The 17,994-nt window shown below is 51.2% G+C and overlaps 1 protein-coding gene across 1 annotated transcript in view; it reads right to left on the reverse strand.

The window, feature by feature from the left end:
- Nucleotides 1-17,994, reverse strand: part of MARCHF4 (membrane associated ring-CH-type finger 4) — a 90,650-nt gene that overhangs the window by 8,566 nt on the left and 64,090 nt on the right. Inside the window, exons 2-3 of the mRNA XM_036254720.1 lie at nucleotides 13,119-13,274; nucleotides 7,019-7,211 (exon numbers count right to left, since the gene is read on the reverse strand). Of these exons, the coding sequence (XP_036110613.1) occupies nucleotides 7,019-7,211; nucleotides 13,119-13,274 (349 nt within the window). The remainder of the gene's footprint in view (nucleotides 1-7,018; nucleotides 7,212-13,118; nucleotides 13,275-17,994) is intronic.

Consider the following 17,994-nt stretch of genomic DNA (forward strand, 5'->3'; position numbering starts at 1 on the left):
TCTCCGGACTGCAGGCAGACGCTCTAACCGCTGAGCCAAACCGGCCAGGGCTTGACTCCAATGCTTTGAGTCTTAGGTTGATGAGTGCTTTGAGCTATCTGACTCTTTCCACAAAGACTCAAAGGACAGAGCGCACTGAACCTACCTAGTGAGGGCGAATGCAAAGCCACCTTCTGTTTTGATCTCTCAGTGCCTGTTCAGTACCCAGGGAGAGGTGGGCCCCTTGGAGGTGACTTCTGAAAGAGTTCCCTGCCCAGCAGGCCCCTGCCGGGCCAGCTGACCTTGGTCAGGCTGCACAGAGTGTCTCTCAGTGCATCAGCGTGAGAACATTCCAGATGCTCTGCTTACCCAGGGCACCGCAGAGCCCTGTGAGAAGGCCTTTGCTGGACAACCACTGGGTGCCGAGGCTCTTGGGCATGAAGTAAGCTTAGCTCCGCAGGAGTGAGTGGAAGGAGAAATACCCTGGGGCCCCAGTATCTTTGCACTGGTAGAATTAAGAGGCCCGTTCCTGGAAGTGTGCTGTGAATTATGCCCTAAGATACTGTGGATATTTTTCTGTGGGATTTCGTTATGAGGCTTCGAGCTCTCACTCTATGGACAGACACAGACAGAACTGCGTTTCTCAGCCAGTCTGGATGGTGGTGATGAAGGTGCTGGCGATGATGGTGATTGATGGTGATGACAGTCAATATTTACGAAATGCTTACAATGTCTGTCACTCTAAAGTGGCTTTGCAAATATAGCTTACTTCTCATGGAAACCCTGTGAGGTAGGTGACATTATCTCTATAGAAGAGGAAACTGAACCCAGAGAGGCTAAATGTCTTACCCAAAGACATATAGCTTGTACACGAAGTAGGACATAGACCAAGGTTTATCTGCAGCAGAGCAGTGCTGGTGTCTGGGCTGCCCCCTCCTCTGTGCTCAAGGTCAGGTGCTCCCTCCAGAGAGCGTGCAGCTGTGGAGGAGACGATATTTGGGGGAAATATATATGTGTATGTATATGTACATATAATTTCTATTTGAATTCAGAAGGAGATATGTTTTAATATACGTGTGACATTGTTACAACAGAGTGGTTAAGGATGTGGGCTTTGGAATCAGATCAAACTGGGTTTTAGTTGTATGATCTTGGATGATTTACCTCTTAGCCTGTTTTCACATCAAGGAAATTGGCATTATAATAGTAAGTACATCATAGGATTGTAGGGAGTAAATAAGATGATGTACATAAAACACTTTTCACAGTGCTTGGTACATAATGAATAATAAATATTGGTTATCATTTCATTATCACGATTATTAAGTAAGTATCACATAACTTCATTTTAAAGGAGTTATTATAAAGTTACAAAAGTAGTGTATTTATGCAAACATGGCCAAGGTTTAAAAAATGGGTATTGAGGGGGAAAGAGTGTTTGTGTCCCTTATCCATGTCCTCTTTTACTTTCTATTAGTTGGAGATAAAATACTCAAAAGCCCTACGAGACTTTGGGGCCACAAGATGGAAGGGACTTGGGTCCCTGAATGTCTGTGTGGAGGAGAACCTCCCACTGATCAGGAACTTCTATTGCATTGATCCACTGATATTTGGGGGGGGGGGGGTATTTTTTGTATATATTTTCTGGAGTTACCCTAATTAAAATCACTTCAGCAATAGGTTAGAGGCTGCAAGAGAAAAGCAGATTAGGGCCCGTTTCATGTGGTCTTCAAAATGTATTTATCAGATTGGGCTATTTCTAGTCACAACAGAGAGACATGCCACTCACTCCGAGTCTGTTCCAAAGACTGTGCTTCAGGCACTGAAGACGGTTGTCAAGAGGTGTTCCTAAAATGTTTTGAACCTATCATCACAACTGGATTAAGTGGATTACGTCCCAAGGAGTCTCCTTTGAGGGGGGACAGTGCTCACTTGGTGTGTCTGCTTCTAAACCAGTTATCTTCATCCTCCAAGCACCTACAGCTCAGCTGTGGAGAGAGGTGGTTGTGCATGGGAAGTCATGTGGGGTGAGGGAGGGCATGGGTGAGCTATGAGTTAATAGTTAATTCAGAAAGTTGGAAAAGCTACATGCAGATAATGGAACATAGACTGAGACTCCCTTGCTCATTTACGTGGTTGATGCCTGTGGGTTATTTGGCCTGGCCCACCATTAATGAGACTCCCCCACAGCCACACTGGTAACCTCTGAGAATTGTGACATCCTCTCACAATAGAAGTAACTTCAAAATCCTAGGATGTCAGACCTAGAAAGACCTTGGAGTTTATCAGGGTCAACCCTCTCATTTTACAAATAAGTTAACTGACTTATAGAAAGAGGAAATAACTTGCCCAAGGTCATAGAGGTAGTTAGTGGCCAATCGGTTTTCAGACCTAGATCTTCTATTTCCTGGTGTCTTCCACTGCATCAGGCTGTCTCCTCCATATTTGCAAAGTTTCTTAATCAGGGAATTAAAAGGTTTGACTGGCAGGTCTTTCTAGCCCAAAGGAAGGAAGACAGGAAGGAATCTTTATGGCACACATGTACTTTTAGTTAATGTGAATTAAAATTAAGTTTGAAAACTAATGTTTTTATAGGTCTTCTGCCACCACCCCCTGCCCACTTGCTATAAATCAGGATTTTAATTCCTGTATATTAGAGGGCAGGCACCAGATATCTCTAAATCATAGGGGATAACCTGAATAGACAGCACACAGAGGAGGCTTTAACAAAAAGATTTGGAAGATAATTTTGTTAATCACCATATTGCACTGTTTTAAAGATTTAGAGCAAGCTCAGAAACACTGCCCTCCTTCCTCCCCTTGACCCCATTCCACTCACAAGTGGAAAACAAACATGCTAAGGATGAAGTCCTCATTTTTGCAAAGTTGACTTTTTGATGGCCAATCTCTTGGGCCTGTGGAGTGAAAAAAAATGTTTCTGGTGCCAAAGACCTTAATTAATTTGCTCTTGTTAAATTCCAATAACTTGACCCACTGGAGCAGAGAACGTCCCATTTGTTTTCCGCGAGGCTCCGTCAGCTCCTCTGCTGGGGCAGACAGCGTTGTGAGAGATGACGAAGGAGAGACAGGAGGAACAGGGCATTCGGTGTAATCGGATCTTCTCACTGAGGGGACACGGGTGAGGGCACCCAAGGCCTTCCAGCAGACCCTCAATGATGGGAGGACGCGGGGTCAGGCCTCTAGGCCGTGACTGGATTCGGCAAACCTTTGTTGAGTGCCTACTGTGTCAGGTGCCTCCTAGCCTGGTCCCTGGTACTCAGGAGCACCTGCTCCTTTACACACACCGTCTTATCCAGTCCTCTCAACAACTCTGAAGATGGGGGTCTTGTTCCATCTCACAGAGAAGAAAGGGGAAGCCAAGTCTTTTGCCGGGACCCTGGAAACTCTGCCATGGGGGACCTTGTACCCACTGGTGTGCATCTCGTCTCCCTCTTCCTGAGCTATTCTTTGGGGACCAAGAGGCTGGCCCTGGACTCAGATATGGAGTGTCCCGCAAGGACCCGGCAGAGGTAAGCCAGGCCTGCCTGCTGGAGGCCATGGTTCCCGCACTGTGTTCCTCGGAGTGAATCTGGGGCCAGGTGTGCTCACTGGTCATCCTGTCAGTCTGAATATCCAGTTGAGCCTAAACATGAAGATTCCTCTGGTAGGCGTCGCAGGCTCCACCTGCTTCCCCCTTCCAGAGAACCCCTGAAAAGCTGATCCCCTGGAACCACTTGTGCACTGCTGTGTGTTTTTCCTCAACTGGCCAGCACACTGCAGAGCAGCAGAGAACTTGGCCCTCAAAACCACCATCGTCACAACCACCGTGAGAATCTGTGCATTTCAGTGACTGCCGGTCAGCACCCTCTCCCTTCTCCAGGTCACATATTACTGTCTCCCAGGATTTTCTCCTGTGGGTGGCCTCTTTCAGAAAAACACTCACTGGAGAGGCCCGCTCGGCTGCCCAACTCAGCGTAAGAAATCCTTCAGTTTCAGAGTTTCACCCTCTGAAAAGTAAGAAGAATCATCCTTGCCCCAGGAGACATGATATGACACTGAATCAGCTCCAGTTATAGCCGACGTAATGACAGAACAGTCTAGACTTTTTAAAGACAAGATAGTCTAAATATGAGTGTATCTGACCGCTCCGGGATGGCACCCAAAGCAGGCAGGGTCCCTCTGCGTTCCTCTTCATTCAGTGGCTGTCTCCAAGCAGTCTCTGGTGGTCAGAGCAGAATGGAGAGACCGTGGTGTGGCTGCGCATCTGGGAAATTATGTTTTCCTCAAGGCTTAGAAGGAAGGAAAACAATGTGGAAACTCTCAATATAGACCCCTCTCTGCTCCTCCCAGAAACTGAGTGACTGCATGCGACATGGACATAAGAAGAGAAAAAAAAAAACGAGAGAGAGAGAGGAGTGGACCAGGTGGCGGCAGGCAGATAGAGAGGAGCCGAGAGACAGAGGGTGAGAAGGTGCCGCAGAGCCCTACTTAGGAGGAGCTACTATGAGCAGGAGAGACCAGGGCACCAGGCAGGCCAGAATGGGGTGCAGGGTGGCTCAGAGCCACAGGGAGCAGAGCAGGGCTGTTTGTGAGGCTCCTCCTGTAAGTGGGCCCAGGTGCCCAAAGTGGCAGGTGGCATCTACAGGTATCCCATCAGTGACAGCATGGGACTCCTCTCTTTGATGCAAGAAGGCTGATAAAGGGAGCACTGGACTGCCACTCAGGGGACCTTCTAATCCCAGATAAGCGACCTTGAGCAGGTCATTTCCCTTCTCTGGGCCCCAGCTCTCTCAGCTGCAGAGCCTGGGTGCTGGACTGGATGACTGTGTAATCTCTTCTATGTTCAGTTCTCTCAGCCCCCAGATCTATGGAGCCTGAGTGGTAGATGGTATTTATGTTCCCCTCGCTCGCCCACACTCCCACCTGGGAAGGAGGAGGATACTTCCCTGCCCCACCACCTCTTTCCTGTAAGGCTTGTTGGTCACTTGCATTGGCCAATGTCTGTGGGTAGGACGCGCAGTGTTCCAGCACTGAGCAGCTTTGAGAAACATCGCACGGGTCAAACCATCCTCTTGCGCTCCTGCACTTGGCTAGGAGAAGAACACACTCCGTGTCATCACCGCTCCGCAGCCTGGGTCCCAGCACGAAGAGACCCTCAGAGCAGGCCCAAACCCAGTGCACAGTCAGTCGCTAAGCCCCGCCAAGCCCAGCAGGGACACAGGCATCTCGTGGACCCATGCATGGGAAATAAATGCTTGTTGTAAGGCCCTGCAATTTTGGAGTTGTTTGTTACTGCAGCCAAAGCTGACTGGTAGACCACGTGACAGGTAAGCATGTCTCACAGAAGCTCACATCAGGGACAGCTCAAAAGCCTGCCTGAAGGAGAATGAAGGGCAGCTGGAGGGCCCCCACGGGAAGGCCCTCCACTGCTTCCCCTCCATGCCAGAGCCCTCCACCTCCATATGGAGACACACCTGGTTTTTGGCATCAACAAACCAGGGCTCAGCAGGAGTAGGAAGGGAGTTTTGTGGAGGAGGGAACTAAATGAGAACGCCTCAAGTCATATTTCTCCTGTGTACAGTCCTCTCTCTTCCGCAGCCCTCCAAACCTGGGCAGTCTGTGTCACTGCCTGCATGCCATAATCAAGTCTCCGGAACTGGGGGGTGATGTATTGGTTTCGCTAGCATGGAGAGGGAGCAAGGTGCTTAGACAAGTTTACAAGTTCCAGCATCACTGGTCTCTGGCTACTGTAATCAGTCTGCAAGTCTCCAACCTCTCTGGTTGTAATATTTCAGGACCCCAGAGAAACTCATTAATATCATCCCAGCTGAATTCTAGTTAATAGCTGTTTTTCCGCCAAACAAAGCAATGTAGCATTTTGGTATAGCACACAAACTAACACCCAGAGAAGACAGCTGTGGCGTTCTGATGCTGTCGGCACGATGGCCTGGGGGTAACCTGAGCCCCCCAGGTCAGGATGTGCAGCCCGGGCTTCAGCATGCTTCCTGTCACTCAGAGAGAACCAGGACCACCCCCACCTCCTCAGTCACTCCCACGAAGACTTCAGGGTTGACAGCCACCATTATTTGTTGGGAAAAACAAAAGACCCTGCCCTCCACCACCCAACCTTACATGATGGAAGAGAGGGGAACACAGATTTGGGATAAGCAGGGACCCTAGCAGTGGGGCTCCAACATTTGTCTAAAACACCGAGGCCTTTTAAACAGAATCGTACCTGAAACGGAAACGTATGTAAATAGACAGAAGCACAGAAGCTCAGGGTGGCGCGGCGGGGGAGACTCAGAGCCCGTCTGGGCAGTATTCCATTTCTCCCTCCTGAAGCCGCGGAGGAAGCCCGGGGCTATGCCAGTTTGTAAACAACTAGACTAGAGAAACCTTGGGCATTGGGATAGGCTTATGGAAAGCTGGAAAGGAGGCAGGCATCCTCGACACTGTGTCTGGGCATTCTGCTGCAAGGGAACGGGGTTACATGTGCAGGCATCCCTGGGCTGGCTTGGCAGCCACAGGGTACACAACAGAGAAGCTTTCCCCATCTGGCTTGAGGCAGACAGACGGACCGACTGACTTTCCACAAGCCTCCTTGTCCTTATTTTCAACCAGGCAAGACAGATGTGGGAAAGATTTAGGTCTTCCTCTCTTCCCTGCTACCCCCTCCTCCCCACTGGCCTCTCCAGTTGAAGCCACGGACCCCTCCTGACCTCACAGGTCTCAAGGCTGGTGCCTTCGCAGCTTTGACCTTCTAGAGCAGTGGTTCTCAGCTTTCCTGATGCCGCGACCCTTTAATACAGTTCCTCATGTTGCGACCCCCAACCATAAAATTATTTTCATTGCTACTTCTTAACTATAAATTTGCTACTGTTATGTCTTAGGCGACCCCTGTGAAAGGGTCATTCAACCCCCAAAGAGGTCGCACCCCACAGGTTGAGAACCGCTGTTCTAGAGGGTGGGTCCTGAGGGATGTGTCTAACTCACCGTCATGTGGCTTCCCCTTTCCCATGGAGACAGCCCCCAGACTCACCTATGCACACCACGTCCATGAATCCATACATCCCGTAGCAGATCTGGAAGAGGAGGTCTTGGCGTTGCCATTTTGCCGAGGGACTGAAGGTCGACCAGATGAGCCAAGAGATGCTGGCAATGAGGAAGAGGGATCCCAGGATGGCGGCGGCGATCTGAACCTTCTCAATAACCGTCAGAGAGATGGCCTGCCACTGCGGAGGAGAGCGGCGGTCACCCGTTGCACCTCCCCCTTCCCTCTTCCTCCCCTCGCCCCAGGCTCTCGCCTCTGGTGTAGGATTTAAACCAGGGCTTTCCAGCCAGCGATACAATGGATATTTTTGCAAGTTTCTGAGTTTTACGTCGTACGTCTGCTGTGGAGGAAATCTATATCACAGCAAATGACCCCAAGTTATTGTAGGGATGGGGGTGTGGGCAGGCAGGGCTGGAAGGAAGGCCCTTGTGGTTGGTTATGATGCAGACACAGAAAGGGGAAGGAGGAAGTGAAACTGCAGAGCTCATGTGGGTGGCATTCTAGGGCCCAGAATATTCCTTTCAGAGAAACACTGTTTATTTTCACTAATTGGTGCTGAGAGGACAAAGGCCATTTTTATTTTTCTACAACAACATCTGGCATGCCATTTATTCATTTTATTATTATTTTTTTTAATCCTCACCCAAAGATATTTTTTTCATTGATTTTTAGATAGAGTGGAAGGGAGGGAGGGAGAGAGAGAGAAAAAAAAAACACATCGATGTGAGAGAGACACATGGATTGGTTGCCTCCTGCATGACCCCACCAGGGTGTGGGATCAAACCTGCAAACCAGGTAGGTGCCCTTGACCAGAATCAAACCCTCAACCCTTTGGTCCTCAGGCCATTGCTCCAACTGCTAAGCCAAACCAGCCAGGGCCTGGCATACCATTTAATATACATGCTAGAGATTACCAATTCAACAGACAAGGAGAAGGCAGAGGATGTGGGGGAGAGATAAGAAAAACAGTGTAATCTACTGACTATATAGGAACACTGACATTTCATTTTTTAAAACAGAAAAGGTATTATACTGATAGTAGTATTGATGGATGGGTTGAAGGCTAAGAGGTGGGTGAGTTTCAACTCTGAAATTATGCTATTCTATGGCAGACCTGGGTAGCAGAGGCCTAAATGAGCCTGGAGTTGGATTTTAGTTTGGGATATTTTTCACACTGTCAGTCAATAAATATGTAGTGAGTATTCTCTGTGTGCCAGTCACTTTGCTAGGTGCTGAGGACAAAATAGTAAGCAAAATCATGCAAGATTTCTGCTGTCGTGGAGCTTACAATCTGGAAAACCCAGACAACCGAAAAATTACATATGTAATTCATCAGGAGTAAGAGAGAGAGGTACATGGCACCGCGGACGTCTATAAAATGGGGATTTGACTTTCCGGAAATGCTTGAGTTGAGTAGGCGTTTACAAGGGAAAGAGGAGAGGCGAGGGCTCCAGGCGGAGGGAAGAACACGTGCAAAGGCCCTGTGAGTATGGAAACCTGGAAGAGGACGAGAGTGAGTGGAGCCGAGAGAGCAGAGACAGCTGGAAATACAAGGGCAGACTGTGGAATGTTGAAGAATATGCACAGATTTTTACTTCGTCCTACGAGTAAATATGATGCTCTTGAACAGTTTTAAGCAGGGAGATTGGACACCTTCGTAAGGATCAGGTTTGGGAAGGTGGAGGAAGGACAATCTCCTGACAGTGGGAATTTGCATAACACACTGCAGAGAAGACCCCAGGAGGGCATTTCAGCCTGAACTGGAGGAAAGGCAGGCCACCTTCCATCTGCCAACAGTGAGCCCCCACTATTTATTAAAAGAGTAAAAAAAAAAGAAATGCCCTGGATGGGAGCACTGATTCTGGCTCCAGCTGGACTGACCAATGGCCCCCAAGGAATTGTAACCATTGGAAAACATTTTGCTGGCTAGTCTAGATGTAGGACATCAGCCTTCACATTTAATTGTACAGATAGTGTCCCATTACAGGTAATTGGGTCTTTAAATTTTCCACTGCTGGCCCCAGCCTAGGGTTACACATAACAAGGGAATTCTCCAGAAGATGGCCCGATCCTACAGACTTTGCTCATGTTACAACAAATGCTTTTCCCAGAGTCTGCCCCGCTGTCTATGAAGAGGGTTCCTCAGTGGGCTTTCTGTTTCTGCCATTAAGTCGTCAATAACCCTCACCTGTTCCTGCTCCAAACTTTAAAAATCCCAAATCTGGAGGCACAGAAAGTTCTCCTTAATTCCTAAAGCCCCTTCTTACCGTCCCCCTTGCCACCTATGGAAACTAAACAGGGCCCCCGACTACAGTCTGAGCATGATGAAAACGCAGCGGTGGGCATGCCAGCCACAAGGCCATCCTCCTGTCTGTCCCACATGAGGCCCCCCAAGAGGTACCAGCAGGGTGGACATGCCATCCACAGGCCATCCTGTCTGTCCCACGTGAGGCTCCCCGAGAGGTGCCAGCAGGGTGGACATGCCATCCACAAGGCCATCCTCCTGTCTGTCCCATGTGAGGGCCCCCAGGAGGTGCCAGCAGGGTGGACATGCCATCCACAAGGCCATCCTCCTGTCTGTCCCATGTGAGGCCCCCCAGGAGGTGCCAGCAGGGTGGACATGCCATCCACAAGGCCATCCTGTCTGTCCCACGTGAGGCCCCCCGAGAGGTGCCAGCAGGGTGGACATGCCATCCACAAGGCCATCCTGTCTGTCCCACGTGAGGCCCCCCGAGAGGTGCCAGCAGGGTGGGCATGCCAGCCACAAGGCCATCCTGTCTGTCCCACGTGAGGCTCCCCCGGGAGCAGCCGCGCAAGGACAAAGCAGAGAACAAGTGCCTCTGTCGTCTGGGAGAGAGGCTGGCGGGGGGAGAAGGGCTCCTGAGGTTCTGGGCTCTGCCACCCCCCCACGCCCCCACCCCCGACACCTGCAGCTTCGCTCCGAGCGGGATCCTGGATGCAGTACCGCGAGATCCTGCGCGCCCGGCCGGTTCAGCCCCGCGAACACACGCGCAGAGCGGGAAGACGCCCGCCTGCTGCTTCCTTCCCTGTGACCAGGGGCAGAGAGCACGGCCGGTGACCCAGGTCTACCGAGCTCCGCCCCCACTGCAGAGTGTGACCTCGGAGAGGTCAATAAATCGTAAAGACCCTCAAGTTTGCCTTTTGTAAAAGTGGGAATAATTGGTCCCACTTCCTAGAGTATTATGAGGGTTAAAAGAGATAACTCTTTAATCGGTGCTTTGAAGGGTGTGGACTGCCATCATTTCCATTCTTCGTTATGTTTCAGCAAAAATACAGTTGTGCATGTCGAGGTGGGGTCTTCCTCGGGGTAAACGTACTCAGCACTCAGTGCTGAGCGCTACAGGGTCGAGGTGAAGGGCCAGACCCAGGGGTTAGAGCCCTCGGATGCAAACCTGCTCCACCAGGTGACCCTGAGCAAATTGCCCACCTTCTGTGCCTCCCTTGTCTCATCTGTAAACTGGGACTAATAACAGTCCCCACTGCGTTGGGTTGTTTTTAGTATTAAATGGGATAATGTATATACATACTTAGAACAGTGGCTGGCCCCCAGTGAGCACCAACTAAACAGTAACGTAATTGCAGTTCGGGTGTAGCAGAGAGGGTAAGAAACCGCTACAAGACCATGGGCCACCCTGAAACTCCTTTCTCGGCGGCTCTTCTGCTAGAACCAGAGCTTGCAGAGGGTCACTGAGGAATGTACTGCCATGACCACTGCTTCTTACAACCTTGTGTGGGGCCTGGAAGGAACCTCCCCAAGCGAACAGAGGTGGCCCCGGGCACCCACCATTACTCCGCTAGCTCGCGGTGGGGCCTGCCCTCTCTGTCCTGTACGGCAGGTGGTCTGCCGGGGCCGGGAGCACCAGTTCCTCCACCCAGGCTTAATAGGCAGCTGTCCCACACCTGGCTGGGCCCAAGGAGCCCAGGCACACAGTGGGACAATTTGGGCCACAACTACACACCAGTAGCTGCTAGTCCAGACCACTTCCTTCTTCTGATGCTGTCTGGAAAAATGACATGGCGTTTTCTAAGCACACACCACTGCATTGCCAAAGGCAACAGAGTCACGGCACTGACCTAACAATAAATTAATAGATCAAATTCCACTCTATCAGTACTGCTATTTGCTTACAGTACTTATGAGATTAGAATACCCTCTCTCCCCCAAGGAAAAGAGTTAGTCCTAAATGGTTTTTCACTTTCTGAGTCCAAGACCAATGCCTGTGTTGGAGCCAAAGGGGGACTTTGGTTTGGACTCTGACCCTTCTTCTCCAAGGCTGGACTCAGCGGAGAAGGAAGGGGAGAGGTAATGCACTCAGGGCATGCAATCAGCTGTATAACGATGCTGCTATTTTAAGACACTACTACACTTGAAATGAATGACTGAAAATGCAAGGACCCAGCACAGGGAGAGGCACTTCTTGTTCTGACCCCTTGTTCCACCATCAGGATAGTTGAGGTGCCTGGGGCTTTTAATGTCTCCTTCCACAAAAATACTCCCCTGGTCCACATGCATGTATTGCGCATGCATGCTCTCTCGCGCTCGCGTGCGCTCTCTCTCTCTCTCTCTCTCTCTCTCTCTCTCTCTCTCGCACACACACACACACACACACACACACTCTTTCCTGGTAGTGCCCCACATAAATCTGCATAGTGTCTAAAATAGCCCTGGCCGGTTTGGCTCTGGTTAGAGCGTTGGCCTGCGGTCCAGAGAGACCCAAGTTCGGTTCTGCTAAGGGCACATACCGCGGTTGCAGTTTGTCCCCGGCCCTGGTTGGTTGTGCAGGTGGCAGCCACTCAATGTGTCCCTTTCACATCGATGTTTCTCTCTCTCTCTCTCTCTCTCTCTCTCTCCGTCTCTCTCCCTCCCACTCTATCTGAACAAAAAATGGAAAAATGTCCTAGGGTGAGGATTAAAAGAAAAAAATCTGCATAGTGTCTAAAATAAAATGCCCAGGACACTGCAGCTCCCTGCACCCCACCCCCACAAGCAGAGACCTCACCCCACTATCACCACCAGACCACCGGCCCCCCTGGGCTTGCCTTCCCCTCGGGGAGGAGGGGTGTGCAGGCCGCTCAGGTTCCCATCCTCACTAGCCTGCTGGCTCATTGTGTGGCAGCCTAACTGGCTGACCATGCACGTGTGGAGGTCTTTTCAGAAGTGTTCTCGATCTGTGCGTGCCTCAAAGGGAAAGCCGTTTGAGTTGGAGGATTTACGAGGTGGGACAGAGGCTGCTGGCTCCTCTGGGATGATGGATGTGTCAGGGCAGGGTTGGGGGACAGGGTAGGAGGACCTCTCAGTTCTCACAGGTCCAGCCCTGTCCTTGCCTTTGCCCTTCACAGTAACCTCTCCCCTTTTCTTCCCCCCTTATTGCCCATTCTTCTCCTGTTCTCTGCTTCCCTCCCTTGTCTCTTCTCCATTCTTCTCTGGTCCCTTGTCGCAAGAAATGTGATTTGTGGACCAGCAGCATCCGTTTCACTCCCATCAACCAACCGATAGCTGATCAGAAATGCAGAATCTCAGGCCCCTCCCCAGACTCCTGAATCGTGTCTGCATTGTGACAAGATTCCAGGTGAACTGCATGGACATTACAGTGTGGGAAGTGCCGCTAGGACTCCTCTCTCCTCGTTTCTTCTTTTCCCACCCTTGGCTTTATCTCAGTCTTTCTCCCCACCCTTCCCATCCTGCTATTTCCATCCTGCTCTCTTCTGCCCTCTGGTCTTCCTTCCTTCCTCGCTTTCTGTCCTTGTCCTTCCTCTGTCCTTTCCTGTCTGCTTTCACCCACCACCCACCTGTCCATCACTCATTCTTTTCCACACTCTGCACGTCTTTCCTTCCAGTTCTAGTCCTCCCTTTCGCCTCATTCCTTTCTCCTCTTCTTGCCGAGGCTTAAAAAACCCACCAAAGTTCTTTCATTTCCTCCTGCCCAAATGCCGTCTGCGGTCTGGCCCACCTCGCCCACCTCATTCCTTTCCTGCGAACTGCCAGGAAAGCAGTGGGGGGGGGGGAAGCCCAGGCCCCAGCACCCCAGCACCCAGCACCCCAGCCAGCAGGCAGCCCTGGTTGTACCTGCAGAGGATTCTTTGTGCTTATGGCAATGACGTGGTACTTGTAGTAGCAGAGCTCACAGCTCCAGCAGCCCCTCTCGCTGATCCACTTGATGAGGCAAGGCTGGTGGGTGCACTTGACGGAGCCATCACAGCGGCACGGGCTCAGCAGCTCCCCCTGCAGGGAGAGAGGCACAGGGTTGTGAGGCCCAGAATTTGGCTGGCAGGCAGGTGGGTGGGCAGGCCATAGGCTGGGTAGGCCAGACCACGCCACTGAAGCCAGGCCACGGGCACCTGACCCCACAGAGGAGAACTGGGCTCCAGCCTCCCCACCGTGGAGCCAGGCAACTTCAGTGAGCTCAACTAACAGTTCTAAGCCCCAAGTCTGACTTGGTGCTGTCCAAGTCCTAGGGTTTCTGTGAAAATGAGTGACTTGACTTTTGTGGAAGCCTTCTTACCATCCAAAGAGGCCATCAGCCTCAGCTGGCTTCTCTTTAAAGGCTCAGCCAGGGGTCTCAAACTGCAACGCCCTCAGGGCCAGACAGGCAACACAAGTTTCAGAAGCCAGTTGGTGGGCAATGGGGCAAATTGGGGGGCCCAGACTCAAGTTAAAGGGACAGTCACCATCAGTCCCAGTCAACTTTAGACATGGGATTAATGTGGCAATTTTAATGTAAAATCTCCTATAGTTAAATATTAATAGCTAGTGCAGTTTTAAATAGATACTGTGGGGGTCACAGTATATTTTCCCGAGTTCAGAGCTCTGGTCCTGAGCCTTTGCACCCTGCTGCAGGCCAGCTCACAAAGACCCAGGTGCCTCTGGGCAGCCTCTCCACCGGGCTCTCAGAGATGGAAGCATGGCAGGTGGGGCAGGCCTGAGCCCGGGGCCGGCAGGTGGGGCCTGGGTCCCTCCGGGCGGCCGCAGGCCTCGCTGGGAGCAGCTGGGATGACCTGGCTGGGGACTGGAAGCAGGGAGGCACAGGCCCCACTCTGGTTTTCCAGTGTTCACAGGGCCCTCCCCACCCCCGTTATAGCACTTTACCCACTTGTCTCTGGGTCACTATGCTGTTACCCCTCCCAGGGACAATATCTTATTCATCTTTGCATCCTTAGCGCCTGTTACAGTGCCTGAAACAGACACTCCCCAACTCTGGCAGTGAAATGCATACATATCTGTTTGATGACAAGAGGTATTGTTCCTCTAGGTCCTAGGGTCTAGGACAAGGCTAGCTCTGGTTCCCGGTGGGCAGCGTGGCACCTGGAAGAGGAGTAGGGATGGCAGGAGATGCCCACACGACTGGGCCAAGAAGGACCAAGAGCCCTTGGTAGGGAGTAGCCGCTGCGTGTCTCCGGGAAAGAAACAGGAGCGGTGGGTGTGGGGAGAGATGCTGAGGGAGAGGCAAACCCTCATCATTCATGGCAGCGTTTCCTGGGCTCATTTATTCTAACAAGACGAGCTGGGTTTGATCAATCGGCTTGTTAAGCTGCCATGTCAAATCGCCGATCGGGTAAGAGACGTTACTCCTGGCCCCTGGCGGCAAAGGCTGAACTCCTGGCTGCCCAAGGCAGGGCAGGAAGGGCCGGGGCACACGTGGTAACCAGACCTGGGCTCTCTGGTGTGGCTCTGGATGTGGGACCCCCAGGGCTCACTGGAGCCCACGCCTAACCCAGCTTCAACATACTCATCTACGAAGGGGGACGTGAGCCGGTGCCGGTGCCTGGCATTGGGGCCGAGAGGTCAAAGGTGTGCAGCTGGCCTTCGAGCTGCTGGTGCCCCACTCTCCCTGCAGACTGGGCAACCCAAGAGGCGGGATAGGAGCTCTTCAGGCAGCGCGAACAGTAGAAAGCAAGGACACCAAAACTGCGAGAAAAGGTTAACTTTGATGAAGAAAGCAATCCAGAATTATAGAAGAAAATAAATCTGCAAAATAGCCGTTTTGACCTTGGCATCCACGCAAGTTTTGTATTTTATGGTTTAGTATATTTTTCTGTACATTGGGAGGAGAGCCATCATCTCTTTGTGTTTAGGGCTCTAAGAGGCCTTAACCCGGACCCTTCACAAGCTTCGACGCGTCAGACCTGGGTTTCTCAAGAACGAGAGAAGTGGAAATGAGCCAGCAGCCAGACGGATTCAGGTTAGACTTCGTGATGTTCTTGTGCAGGAAACTGTTAAAGGCTAAAGTGGTGGAACATGGAAACTGAGGTGGTAAACATCTCTCAATATAAGGGGGACCTCTATGGACGAGAATGGTTAAATGACCAAGTCATGGTCACTCAGCCAGCCAGTGGCGTGGCCAGAATGTAAAGCCGGGTCTTTCCAGCCTCAGACTCAGTTTCTTACCACACTACTCTGCTCCTTCCCCTTCTGTATCCTGACCCCTGCGGTCCCCCCCAAACCTGTGCCCATCGGTCTCCTTTCTGTCTCTCCTTTCCAGACCCCACTCCTCCCCAGCTCACTCAGGCCCCACCACCAAGATACAGACTTGTTTCCTCTTCCAGATCATCACCCACAGTTTGGCACTTAATTATTCTCTAATTGTTTCCTCTGGGATTTGGGCTGCTTCTGTGTACCCCCTAGAACTGGGCACATGGACGGGATGGGCACCAGGATGTGAGAGAGGACCAGCCCTTCTGACCCAGTTCCTGAGGCTCCAGCCTTTGGGCTTAGAGGATTATTGTGATCTTGTCTGTGGAGCTAAGCAAACGCCTCAGATCAAAGGGGCTTATTAAATGCAAAGGACTCCACACACTTCCTGATGATCTGCTTGGAGCTCCGGGGCCCAGGAACTGCCCTGGAAATGACTAAGGCGAGAAAAATCAGGCTTTCTCTAATCCCCAGGCCCCCACTGGACACAGCCTGGGGCAGGAGGGTTTGCATGCCTCTTCCCTGCTTACTGGCTGTGCAAACTTGGACAAGTTTCTTAACGTCTCTGAGGCTGCATCTCCTCCTTCCACGGTGGCAGTTCCTAGCCTCTGAAGGGTGCTGGAGGACTGAGTGAGATCAAGCACACAAAATTCTGGGCACGGTGCCTGGCACAAGTAAGTCGTCTTGTGAAAATATTACAGTTCGAACTCGCATTTCCCTGAGGACTTTAATTTCATAGTTTTTCTACTCTGATTCTCCTTGATTCTCCTGCTATCTAATAGGCAAGGAAGGGAGCCATGACTGAAGTAATAGGTCAACTGAGCCCCAGAGAGAGGTGGAGATTAAAGACTAAGAGTCTATACTTCCGAGGGGGGTAAGGAGTCAGAACGTGGACCTCCCGACTTCTGATCCAGGGTTGTCCTCTCTTACCACGAGGTCACTGAGAGTGACTGGGGGCCCCCGTCCCTGGGAATGCTGAACAGAAGAGCATGAGCCCGTGGATGGCTTGGGTGGGGTGGTGCCAGGGCAGGAGGCAGGACAAGGGGACCGAGCGCCCTTGGCCGTGGCTGAGCTGGAGGGCGGGAGGAGAGCAGGGTGGATTCTCCTTGCTGCCAGTGACATAGTAAGTGGCAGGTGCAAGGCTCCAGCCGTTTTTCCATTCACAGATTTCTTTCTGCTTATTTTGGGCTGGCTTCATCCCCCACCCCACCCCCGCCCCTCGATCTGAAAGGACTTGCTTCTGGAGTCCTTAGGTGCCCTGGTTGCCATGGCAGTGGCAGGTAAGCCCGAGACTCCCCCTCCCACCCACACAGACACCTGCATCCCTGCCACCGGGAAGGAAGAAAGCCCGTCTGACGGACAGAGGCGGCCCCAGGCCTGGGAGTGTGCCGTTTTCAGAGGCCCAAACAAGGAGCTGGTAGAAACTCCAGCCTTTGGGGGTAGCGTGATGATGAGTCTGGGCTCTAATCCGAACAGACTTGGGTGTATCCAGGCCTTTACAATCTTGTGTGTGACCCTGAGAAAGTTGCTTAACCTCTCTGGGTCTCATTCAGTCATTCTTTTATTCATTAAATATCGATCTGGTATGTTCTAAGTTCTGTTCTAGGAGTCAGGGATACAGCAGTGAATGGAATTGTCTGTCTGAGAGAGACAGAGAATAAAAAAGATAAGTAAATTGTAAGTGCCTAAGAGGAAAATAAGCAGAGAAAAGGGAAATGGAGTACCAGGGAGGTGGCGGGTTGAAATTTTAAATACAGCGGCTATGGAAGGCTTCATCAGATGGAGACATCTGAGTGAAGACCCGAGGAAGGTAAGGAAGCAAGCCATGCAGGTATCCAGGGACTGTGCATTCCAGGCCGAGGGAACATCCAGTGCAAAGGTCCTGAGGCAGAAGCATACTTTGCATGTCCTATGGACACCAAAGCAGCTGATGTTTCTGTGGTAGAGTGAATGAGGGGAAGAGGAGTAGGAGATAGATTCAGCGATGTAATGGGGGTCAAAAATGGCACTAGGTGAGGCTTGTGGGTTATTTACTGTGAATGAGATGGGAAATTATGAGAGTATTTTCAGCAAAGGATGTGACTTGATCTGGCCACATTTGATAGGATCACGTTGACTTTTGTACTGAAAATAGACTCAGAGGAAGTGAGGGCTGAGCAGGGACACAGAAGGCTGCTGCAGTAATGCAGGTGAGCAGTGATGGTGTTCTGGACCAGCTTGGTAGCAGCTCCTGAGTCTAGCTCTAGGACACGGATATGAAGACTTACCGATGGATTGCACACGATTAATGAGAAGACAAAGGTGCAGAATGCTGCTGATTTTTAGCTGAGCCATGAGAAGGATAGAGAGTTGTCTTCCATTGGGATGGGAAAGACTGAGGGAAGGGCAGGTTTTGGAGGGTAGATTGGAAGCTCAGCTGTGGACATGTCAACTTTGAGATGCTAATGAAATGTCTAAGTGGAGACATCACATAGAGACTGCAGTATACGTTAGTCAGTCGGGAGTTTAGGAAAGAGGTCCAGGCTAAGATACA

Source organism: Molossus molossus, unplaced genomic scaffold (assembly GCF_014108415.1).
Source record: "Molossus molossus isolate mMolMol1 unplaced genomic scaffold, mMolMol1.p scaffold_m16_p_11, whole genome shotgun sequence".
In the NCBI taxonomy this organism is placed as follows: Eukaryota; Metazoa; Chordata; class Mammalia; order Chiroptera; family Molossidae; genus Molossus; species Molossus molossus.